Source organism: Neoarius graeffei, chromosome 1 (genome assembly GCF_027579695.1).
Source record: "Neoarius graeffei isolate fNeoGra1 chromosome 1, fNeoGra1.pri, whole genome shotgun sequence".
In the NCBI taxonomy this organism is placed as follows: Eukaryota; Metazoa; Chordata; class Actinopteri; order Siluriformes; family Ariidae; genus Neoarius; species Neoarius graeffei.
Window position 1 is genome coordinate 129699123 of NC_083569.1, and position 12278 is coordinate 129711400.

General features: G+C 40.0%; 1 protein-coding gene across 1 annotated transcript in view; it reads right to left on the reverse strand.

Annotated features, from left to right (window-relative positions):
- The window catches only part of LOC132883584 (gastrula zinc finger protein XlCGF26.1-like), a 101273-nt gene extending 90094 nt beyond the window's left edge, over window positions 1–11179 (reverse strand). The window contains exon 1 of the mRNA XM_060917376.1: window positions 9611–11179. Coding sequence (XP_060773359.1) covers window positions 9611–9643 — 33 coding nt within the window. The 5' untranslated portion in view covers window positions 9644–11179. The remainder of the gene's footprint in view (window positions 1–9610) is intronic.
- Window positions 11180–12278: the final 1099 nt, after the last annotated feature.

Sequence of the window (12278 nt, forward strand, 5' to 3'; positions counted from 1 at the left end):
ATATTTACAAAATACAATTAAGTTGGTCAGTAAAATTATTGAAAATATTTTCTTTGTATTTTTGTCAGTTAAATAAAGGTTCATGTGAATTAATAAATCACAGATTTTTGTTTTTATTACATTTTGGAAAATATCCCAACTTTTCTGGAAATGGGATTTGTACACTACATGGCCAAAATTATGCAGACACCAGACCAGAACCATGGGTATTAATATGGATTCTGCCCTGCAATTACTGCTCTAACAGCCTCCGCTCTCCTGTGAAAGTTTCCACTAGAATCTGGAACATGGCTGTGGGGATTTGTGCCACAAAAGCATTACTGAGGTCGGGCACTGACGTCAGGCGAGGAGGTCTGGGGTGCAATCTGCATTCCAATCCAATCCCAAAGGTGCTCAGTAGCGTTGAGGTCAGGGCTCTGTACAGGACACTCGAGTTCTCCCACACCAGCCTTAACACACCGTGTATTTATAAACCTCTCTTTGTGCACAGCGGCACAGTCATGCTGGAACAGGTTTGGGCCGGTTTGTTCCAGTGAAGAGAAATCTACAGCATACAAAAACATTCTACAAAGACACCAGTTTGAGGAAGAACCATATAAGGCTGTGATGGTCTGGTGTCCACATACTATTGGTCACATAGTGTATATCGAATATTTTCAATGTTCTGTTTCTTTATTTCTAAATTTCTACAGTAGAAATGCATGAAGGTTGTGTCATTGGTACAGTACTGTCTGCTCTTTTACAATATACTGTATTACAGTTTTTTAGAAAAACATTTTAATGTAATAATTTTACAGAAATAAAACTTTGTAACTAAACAGAACAGAATTATTCATCTGTACAGTCATGAAATATGAAAAAGTCATGTCGTAAGCTCTTGAAGTCTTTTTCATTCTTCTGAAGTTTATGTGATTTAAACTTTTAGCATAAAGTTATGGACTTTTCTGTGCAATTAGCATTTTAAAGTCTCAGTCCTCACAGTTTCTGGATAATAATTATATTACCTTTTTATTCTGATAACCTCTGGATATTTTTGATAAACGTTGTCTCTGCAATGACCATTAATATACACTATGTAACCAAAAGTAAGTGCCCCTTGACCCTCCCACTCTTATGTGCTTCTTCTCCAAAGTGTAACCACAAAGTCAGAAACACATTTGTACAGAACGTCTCTGTATGCTGTAGCTTTACAATTTCCCTTCACTGGAACAAAGAGGCCCAAACCTGTTCCAGCATGACAATGGGGCACAAAGCGAGCTCCATGAAGACATAGGGGTATTCCAGGAAGCGAGCTTATAAAGTGGAGACTTGTGTGAAATAGCCTTGCTTAACTCAGCATAACAGTTCACTTCAGGCTCAACAAGTTCCACAAACAAAACTCAGGGTTTTGAACCTGAGTTTCCCCAAATTCAGGACAGGCTTTGGCGAACGAGATTCATGCGCATCCACATGGAATATACAGTGGTGCTTGAAAGTTTGTGAACCCTTTAGAATTTTCTATATTTCTGCATAAATATGACCTAAAACATCATCAGATTTTCACACAAGTCCTAAAAGTAGATAAAGAGAACCCAGTTAAACAAATGAGACAAAAATATTATACTCGGTCATTTATTTATTGAGGAAAATGATCCAATATTACATATGAGTGGCAAAAGTATGTGAACCTTTGCTTTCAGTATCTGGTGTGACCCCCTTGTGCAGCAATAACTGTAACTAAATGTTTGCGGTAACTGTTGATCAGTCCTGCACACCGGCTTGGAGGAATTTTAGCCCGTTCCTCCGTACAGAACAGCTTCAACTCTGGGATGTTGGTGGGTTTCCTCACATGAACTGCTCGCTTCAGGTCCTTCCACAACATTTCCATTGGATTAAGGTCAGAACTTTGACTTGGTCATTCTGAAACATTAACTTTATTCTTCTTTAACCATTCTTTGGTAGAACGACTTGTGTGCTTAGGGTCGTTGTCTTGCTGCATGACCCACCTTCTCTTGAGATTCAGTTCATGGACAGATGTCCTGACATTTTCCTTTACAAGTCGCTGGTATAATTCAGAATTCATTGTTCAATGATGGCAAGCCGTCCTGGCTCAGATGCAGCAAAACAGGCCCAAACCATGATGCTACCACCACCATGTTTCACAGATGGTGGTGGTAGCATGTTATGTTTCTCCAAACATAATGCTTCTCATTTAAACCAAAAAATTCTATTTTGGTCTCATCCGTCCACAAAACATTTTTCCAATAGCATTCTGGCTTGTCCACGTAATCTTTAGCAAACTGCAGATGAGCAGCAATGTTCTTTTTGGAAAGCAGTGGCTTTCTCCTTGCAACCCTGCCATGCACACCATTGTTGTTCAGTGTTCTCCTGGTGGTGGAATCATGAACATTAGCATTAGCCAATGTGAGAGAGGCCTTCAGTTGCTTAGAAGTTACCCTGGGGTCCTTTGTGACCTCGCCAACTATTACACGCCTTGCTCTTGGAGTGATCTTTGTTGGTCGACCACTCCTGGGGAGGGTAACAATGGTCTTGAATTTCCTCCATTTGTACACAATATGTCTGACTGTGGATTGGTGGAGTCCAAACTCTTTAGAGATGGTTTTGTAACCTTTTCCAGCCTGATGAGCATCAACAACGCTTTTTCTGAGGTCCTCAGAAATCTCCTTTGTTCGTGCCATGATACACTTCCACAAACATGTGTTGTGAAGATCAGACTTTGATAGATCCCTGTTCTTTAAATAAAACAGGGTGCCCACTCACACCTGATTGTCATCCCATTGATTGAAAACACCTGACTCTAATTTCACCTTCAAATTAACTGCTAATCCTAGAGGTTCACATACTTTTGCCACTCACAGATATGTAATATTGGATCATTTTCCTCAATAAATAAATGACCAAGTATAATATTTTTGTCTCATTTGTTTAACTGGGCTCTCTTTATCTACTTTTAGGACTTGTGTGAAAATCTGATGATGTTTTAGGTCATATTTATGCAGAAATATAGTAAATTCTAAAGGGTTCACAAACTTTCGAGCACCACTGTAAGGCATGGAAGCGAAAGTAAGAGCCACATTTTTACACAGTGCAAACAAGAAATATTAATGAAAGTCTATAAAGATGAGAAAGATATTGTAAATAAATCAGAATCAGAAACACTTTATTGCCAGGTATGTGGACACACATGAGGAATTTGACTCCGGTTTCACTTACTGTAGCTCTCATTAGTACAAAACAGATAAAAAGCGTATACACAAAACAAACAAACAAACAAACAAACAAACAACAAAAAAATTCTAAAGCAGGGGTGTCAAACCTGATCCATAAAGGGCCGGGTGGCTGCAGGTTTTCATTCCAGCCATGCAGCAGCATCCTGATTTGGCTTATTCAATCAACTGACACACCCACCCTTTAATCAAGGGTGGGTGTGGCTGCAAGTATTTGACTGTGTGAAGACAGTTCAGTTGATTGAATGAGCCAAGTCAGGTGTGCTGCTGCATGGCTGGAATGAAAACCTGCAGCCACAAGGCCCTTTATGGATCAGGTTTGACACCCCTGTTCTAAAGGGTTCACAAACTTTCGAGCACCACTGTAAGGCATGGAAGGGAAAGTAAGAGCCACATTTTTACACAGTGCAAACAAGAAATATTAATGAAAGTCTATAAAGATGAGAAAGATATTATAAATAAAAGAAAGGGAAGACTACAGTCAGCGCTGAGATGACCTGGCGACTTGTCCAAGGTGTACCCCGCATCTCGCCCATAGTCAGCTGGGATAGGCTCCAGCTTGCCTGCGACCCTGTAGGACAGGATAAGTGGCTACAGATAATGGATGGATGGAAGACTACAGTCATCAACAAAGCTCATGAGGCTGCTGGGCAGAAAACAGCTGACTGGCTAAATGCGTAAGAAAATAATTTAAGGAACCTCTTCAAGTATTTCTGTGTTAAACATCCAAATATTTATTCTAACAGTTTTAAGTATTTAAAAGGCATTGTTACAATAATAAACACCATTTTCATTATCATAAGATGCATTTTAATCACAATCTTATGATACTTTTACAGCTACTTAACACATTTGTAAAACAGTTAATGACAACATGCAAATTATTTAGGTCCAGCTGAGATAAAAAATAAATATATAATTGTAATTAGTATATTAAAATTTATCAATAGTGCTTGTATAAATATTCACACTGGAAAATCCAAGGGATCTATCCTGGGCCGAAACACTCATGGAACCTGTGGCCTTAAAGTTCTAAGCAATATCCGCACTCTCTCATCAGTTGGATTTGTAATAAACGGACACACCATGGTTGTTCATGTAAAGGCCTTTACTGCATTCCTGTAGATTTTATACAGTCAATGTAATTGAAATCAAGAGAGAACAGTGGCAGAATATTTCCAACCCCCACAGAATGACGCGCTGTGACACAGCTTGTCCAATCATATCCATCAAGCTAAACTAAGCTTCACATCCAGCCTGACACGGAGCAGATTAGTCCAAAAGCATAATAAAAGTAAGCAGAGATTTAGGTTCACCTCGTTAGTGCAACCCCGATTCCAAAAAAGTTGGGACAAAGTACAAGTTGTAAATAAAAACGGAATGCAATGATGTGGAAGTTTCAAAATTCCATATTTTATTCAGAATAGAACATAGATGACATCAAATGTTTAAACTGAGAAAATGTATCATTTAAAGAGAAAAATTAGGTGATTTTAAATTTCATGACAACAACACATCTCAAAAAAGTTGGGACAAGGCCATGTTTACCACTGTGAGACATCCCCTTTTCTCTTTACAACAGTCTGTAAACGTCTGGGGACTGAGGAGACAAGTTGCTCAAGTTTAGGGATAGGAATGTTAACCCATTCTTGTCTAATGTAGGATTCTAGTTGCTCAACTGTCTTAGGTCTTTTTTGTCGTATCTTCCGTTTTATGATGCGCCAAATGTTTTCTATGGGTGAAAGATCTGGACTGCAGGCTGGCCAGTTCAGTACCCGGACCCTTCTTCTACGCAGCCATGATGCTGTAATTGATGCAGTATGTGGTTTGGCATTGTCATGTTGGAAAATGCAAGGTCTTCCCTGAAAGAGACATCGTCTGGATGGGAGCATATGTTGCTCTAGAACCTGGATATACCTTTCAGCATTGATGGTGTCTTTCCAGATGTGTAAGCTGCCCATGCCACACGCACTAATGCAACCCCATACCATCAGAGATGCAGGCTTCTGAACTGAGCGCTGATAACAACTCGGGTCGTCCTTCTCCTCTTTAGTCCGAATGACACGGCGTCCCTGATTTCCATAAAGAATTTCAAATTTTGATTCGTCTGACCACAGAACAGTTTTCCACTTTGCCACAGTCCAATTTAAATGAGCCTTGGCCCAGAGAAGACGTCTGCGCTTCTGGATCATGTTTAGATACGGCTTCTTCTTTGAACTATAGAGTTTTAGCTGGCAATGGTGGATGGCACGGTGAATTGTGTTCACAGATAATGTTCTCTGGAAATATTCCTGAGCCCATTTTGTGATTTCCAATACAGAAGCATGCCTGTATGTGATGCAGTGCCGTCTAAGGGCCCGAAGATCACGGGCACCCAGTATGGTTTTCCGGCCTTGACCCTTACGCACAGAGATTCTTCCAGATTCTCTGAATCTTTTGATGATATTATGCACTGTAGATGATGATATGTTCAAACTCTTTGCAATTTTACAGTGTCGAACTCCTTTCTGATATTGCTCCACTATTTATCGGCGCAGAATTAGGGGGATTGGTGATCCTCTTCCCATCTTTACTTCTGAGAGCCGCTGCCACTCCAAGATGCTCTTTTTATACCCAGTCATGTTAATGACCTATTGCCAATTGACCTAATGAGTTGCAATTTGGTCCTCCAGCTGTTCCTTTTTTGTACCTTTAACTTTTCCAGCCTCTTATTGCCCCTGCCCCAACTTTTTTGAGATGTGTTGCTGTCATGAAATCTCAAATGAGCCAATATTTGGCATGAAATTTCAAAATGTCTCACTTTTGACATTTGATATGTTGTCTATGTTCTATTCCGTTTTTATTTACAATTTGTACTTTGTCCCAACTTTTTTGGAATCGGGGTTGTATAACCAAATTTGGGGACAGTTATCCGGGCTTGTTGAAATAAGTCAAGTCAAGTCAACTTTATTGTCAAATATGCTATACATGCTTGACATACAGCACAGATGAAATAAGTCTGATTTAAGAGGTTAGTTCGTGTTGTGGAACGCCCCCCCAGTTTGTTAAGGTTGAAGTGGAAGAACTGGAATGTCCTGCACAGAGCCCTGACCTCAACCCCACTGAACACCTTTGGAATAGCCAACAGTGACAAGTCTGCCTACAGGAGGGAGATCCTCAACCTGTCTAACCTGGTGCCACAACAGCAAGCTAGTTCTGAATGACACCAAAAATAAAGAACTAATTGTGGATGTCAGGAATAAAAGAAGGGCCCTTAGTCCTGTCCCCAACAACAGTTCACCTGAGCAAATCATTAGCAGCTGTAGGTTCCTGGGCATTCAAATGGCAGACTCCGTATCTTGCTCCCAAAACACCACCAGTATTCTCAAAAAGGCACAGCAACTTCTGTATTTTCTGAGGAGACCTAAGACGTTTGGAACAAACACAGCAACTATGGTGAATTTTTACCGGTGCTCTATAATGTTCCCAAATGAGGAAGAGTTCCCTTTTGAGTCTGGTTCCTCTCGAGGTTTCTTCTTCATGTCATCTGAGGGAGTTTTTCCTTGCCACCGTCACCACAGGCTTGCTCATTGGGGATAGATTAGGGACAAAATTAGCTCATGTTTTAAGTCGTTCAAATTCTGTAAAGCTGCTTTGCGACAATGTTTATTGTTAAAAGCGCTGTACAAATAAACTTGACTTGACTGCATGTGCAATTTGGCAACCTGAACACATACAACCAAAAACCGGTTCAGAAGAACTGGTTCAAAACTCATGAGCACAGCTCTCCCACAGATTTACTGAACCAGATACAGGACGAGAGCTCAGTCTATAATCATCTAACCCTTTATTTTTCCTCACCAGACTGAACCATTCATTCAACTGACACCACTCGTCTCACATACATGTACATTTTACACTCCTACACTTTAAACGTACCTCATGCATCTTTTTGCACAGTTTGTTGCAGGCTTATAGTACTCAAGTCCAACTCTGCCCTAATTTTAAGGACTTGTGACTTGACTTGTTCTTGAGCACTGATGACTCGGACTTGGATTCAGACTCGTACATTAACTGTATTCGGACTTGTAAATTGGAGATGAGGACTCTGGTTTTTTCTTTATTTTTTGTAACATGCCATAATAATTTGGCATAAGATATTTATATCTACATTAATTTTTGTACTAATTTCATGTAAGAGTGTCACACCTGCACGCCTTGGTGCGGGCATCAGATAGACTCTCGGGTGCTCTGGACAGTGCACGTGCCAAGCGGACTCTCGCACGCACCATAAACAACTCGCACCTGCAATCAGTGTGCCAATATACAGTGGTGCTTGAAAGTTTGTGAACCCTTTAGAATTTTCTATATTTATGCATAAATATGACCTAAAACATCATCAGATTTTCACACAAGACCTAAAAGTAGATAAAGAGAACCCAGTTAAACAAATGAGACAAAAATATTATACTTGGTCATTTATTTATTGAGGAAAATGATCCAATATTACATATCTGTGAGTGGCAAAAGTATATGAACCTCTAGGATTAGCAGTTAATTTCAAGGTGAAATTAGAGTCAGGTGTTTTCAATCCGTGGGATGACAATCAGGTGTGAGTGGGCGCCCTGTTTTATTTAAAGAACAGGGATCTATCAAAGTCTGATCTTCACAACACATGTTTGTGGAAGTGTATCATGGCATGAAAAAAGGAGTTTTCTGAGGACCTCAGAAAAAGCATTGTTGATGCTCCTCAGGCTGGAAAAGGTTACAAAACCATCTCTAAAGAGTTTGGACTCCAACAACCCACAGTCAGACAGATTGTGTACAAATGGAGGAAATTCAAGACCATTGTTACCCTCCCCAGGAGTGGTCGACCAACAAAGATCACTCCAAGAGCAAGGCGTATAATAGTCGGCGACATCAGAAAGGACCCCAGGGTAACTTCTAAGCAACTGAAGGCCTCTCTCACATTGGCTAATGCTAATGTTCATGAGTCCACCATCGGGAGAACACTGAACAACAATGGTGTGCATGGCAGGGTTGCAAGGAGAAAGCCACTGCTCTCCAAAAAGAACATTGCTGCTCATCTGCAGTTTGCTAAAGATCATGTGGACAAGCCAGAAGGCTATTGGAAAAATGTTTTGTGGACAGATGAGACCAAAATAGAACTTTTTGGTTTAAATGAGAAGCGTTATGTTTGGAGAAAGGAAAACCCTGCATTCCAGCATACAAACCTTATCCCGTCTGTGAAACGTGGTGTTAGTTTGCTGCATCTGGGCCAGGACGGCTTGCCATCATTGATGGTACAATCAATTCTGAATTATACCAGCGAATTCCAAAGGAAAATGTCAGGACATGTGTCCATGAACTGAATCTCAAGAGAAGGTGGGTCATGCAGCAGGACAACGACCCTAAGCACACAAGTCCTTCTACCAAAGAATGGTTAAAGAAGAATAAAGTGAATGTTTTGGAATGTCCAAGTCAAAGTCCTGACCTTAATCCAATGGAAATGTTGTGGAAGGACCTGAAGCGAGCAGTTCATGTGAGGAAACCCACCAACATCCCAGAGTTGAAGCTGTTCTGTACGGAGGAACGGGCTAAAATTCCTCCAAGCCGGTGTGCAGGACTGATCAACAGTTACCGCAAACGTTTAGCTGCAGTTATTGCTGCACAAGGGAGTTACACCAGATACTGAAAGCAAAGGTTCACATACTTTTGCCACTCACAGATATGTAATATTGGATCATTTTCCTCAATAAATAAATGACCAAGTATAATATTTTTGTCTCATTTGTTTAACTGGGTTCTCTTTATCTACTTTTAGGACTTGTGTGAAAATCTGATGATGTTTTAGGTCATATTTATGCAGAAATATAGAAAATTCTAAAGGGTTCACAAACTTTCAAGCATCAATGTACAATATTACTCATACCTCTTCACAGAGTTGTGGCATTATTTTGCCACAAGGTTACTAGTTCTGATTTACAGCATTATAGTGTTACATTGCTATGATCCATCTAGAATTTTCACTTTTCTAGTTGTCACGACATATGTAGATATTTTGACCTGACAAAACATTGATAATTAGCAAATGTTGTGGTGATGTAGTGACAACATATTTTGTCATAAGAATTTTAACCTGCATAAAACTGGGAAATTGAAAATTGGAGTAAGCAGCGCCATGAAGTGTTACACAGATATGTAATATTGGATCATTTCCCTCAATAAATAAATGACCAAGTATAATATTTTTGTCTCATTTGTTTAACTGGGTTCTCTTTATCTACTTTTAGGACTTGTGTGAAAATCTGATGATGTTTTACTATTTATGCAGAAATATAGAAAATTCTAAAGGGTTCACAAACTTTCAAGCATCACTGTAAAAACTGTGAAAATGCACTTACTTTGCAAAGTATTGACTTGCATTGCTGACACATTACCGAGCCTTATTTCCTTGTTTGGGTTCCTGATTTCCTGTTTCTCATCTTTGATTCTGCCATGTCTACGATAAACCGTTTGTGCCTCGCTCGACCTATCGCCTGTTTCACGATTTTGCCTGCTGTTCTGGATTGTTTACGTGTCTTCACTTGTATTAATAAACACACCTTCTGCACTTCCATCTGTCTCCCAACCATCTCTGACAGAATACTTCACACTCCCTGATAAAGAGAATGCACATTCACCTGTCATGTTCAGGAACAAACTAATGTTGATGGCGTTAAAACAGCCACCGTCAAATGGTGCAGTTGGAGTCTTGTTCTCGGACTTGACTTGGATCAATAGTGGACTTGACTTGGACTTGACTCTAAATTTTTTTAATGACTTGGACTTGAACACTGGAGACTCGAGACTGGACTCAGACTTAAGGTTTATTGACTCGACTATAACACTGATTTGTTGTTGTTCTTTTAAATCATACTCCTCAATATTCACTTTTCACTCTTAAACCACGTCTTGTAATTTGCACTGCTCATTCTCCATGCAGTCTGATGTGTGTAATACCTTTCCTCCCACCCAGGTGAACCCTCTCTCTATGTTCTGTCTGTTTGTATGCACTTCATGTTAACTGTATGACCGCGACTCTGTGGTGTAAGAACTTCACTGTTTCTTGTGTACTCTGTATTCTGCAAACATTTGAGAATAAAGTGAACTTGAACTTGGGTGAAGTGGAATGCCGACTGTGTGCCAGGCCTCCTCATCTGACCTCACTAATGCTCTTGTGGCTGAATGAACACTAATCCCCACACTCTCGCTCCAACATCTAGTGGAAAGTCTTCCCAGAAAAGTGCAGCTTATTATAAGAGTAAAGGGGGAGTAAGTCTGGAATGGAATATTCAACAAGCACACATGGGTGTGATGGTCAGGGGAGCACATAGTTTTGGCTACATAGTGTATACTCCTTAGAAATGGCTGTTCCAATGACATGACTTTCTTCCTTTTCTACTTCAGATGAGAATAATCTGATGATTAATCTCTATTCTGAGATTATTTTCATGCTATAATGACACATCAAGCCGAGCATTCTGAGCTCCCTCTGCATCATCAGACTGTTCCACAGATGCACCAGTGAAGGCATCCTGACTGGCTTTATCAGTCATTGGTGCAGTATTTTTAATTGCACTACTTAGTGTTTAAATGCACTATATGACCAGAAGTATGTGGACGTCTGAGCATCACCTATATGATCTTATTGGACTTCCCATTCTAGAACCATGGGCATTAATATGGATTCTGCCCTGCAATTACTGCTATAACAGCCTCCACTCTCCTGTGAAAGCTTTCCACTAGAATCTGGAACATGGCTGTGGGGATTTGTGCCACAAAAGCATTACTGAGGTCGGGCACTGATGTCAGCCGAGGAGGTCTGGGGTGCAGTCTGCATTCCAATCCAATCCCAAAGGTGCTCAGTAGCGTTGAGGTCAGGGCTCTGTACAGGACACTCGAGTTCTCCCACACCAGCCTGAACACACCGTGTATTTATAAACCTCTCTTTGTGCACAGCGGCACAGTCATGCTGGAACAGGTTTGGGCTGGTTTGTTCCAGTGAAGAGAAATCTACAGCATACAAAAACATTCTACAAAGACACCAGTTTGAGGAAGAACCATATAAGGCTGTGATGGTCTGGTGTCCACATACTATTGGTCATATAGTGTATCAAATATTTTCAATGTTCTGTGTTTCTTTATTTCTAAATTTCTACAGTAGAAATGCATGAAGGTTGTGTCATTGGTACAGTACTGTCTGCTCTTTTCCAATATATTACAGTTTTTTAGAAAAACATTTTAACAATAATTTTACAGAAATAAAGCTTTGTAATGAAATATAGAACATAATTATTCATCTGTACAGTCATGAAATATGAAAGTCACGTCGTAAGCTCTTGAAGTCTTTTTTATTCTTCTGAAGTTTGTGATTTAAACTTTTAGCATAAAGTTATGGACTTTTCTGTGCAATTAGCATTTTAAAGACTTAGACAACCTTTATTGTCATTAAGTATGCAACAAGTGTGCACAAAATGAAATTTTGTTGCAATTTGGCTCAGCACAGAATTAAATATGAAAGTGTATTAAATTATGCAGCAGCAAAAATATTAAAGTGCAATAGTATAAAGTGACCTGTGGAATTAGGAATTGTTCAAGTATAAATAGAAGTTTAGAGTTTGGATTTGGAGTTCAGGAGCCTAGTGACCTGGGGTGAAAGCTGTTACAGAACCTGGTGGTCCTGCACCGAATGCTGTGGAACCTCTTTCCAGAGGCCAGGAGGGAGAACAGGCCATAGTGAGGGTGTGAGGGGTCACCGATGATGTTTAAAGTCTCAGTCCTCACAGTTTCTGGATGATAATTATATTACCTTTTATTTTTGATAATGTTTTCTCTGCAATGACCATGAATAAATACTACAGGACCAAAAGTATGTGCCCCCCGACCCTCACACCCGTATGTGCTTCTTCCCCAAAGTGTTACTACAAAGTCAGAAACACAGATTTGTATAGAACGTCTCTGTATGCTGTAGCTTTACAATTTCCCTTCACTGGAACAAAGAGGCCCAAACCTGTTCCAGCATGACAATGC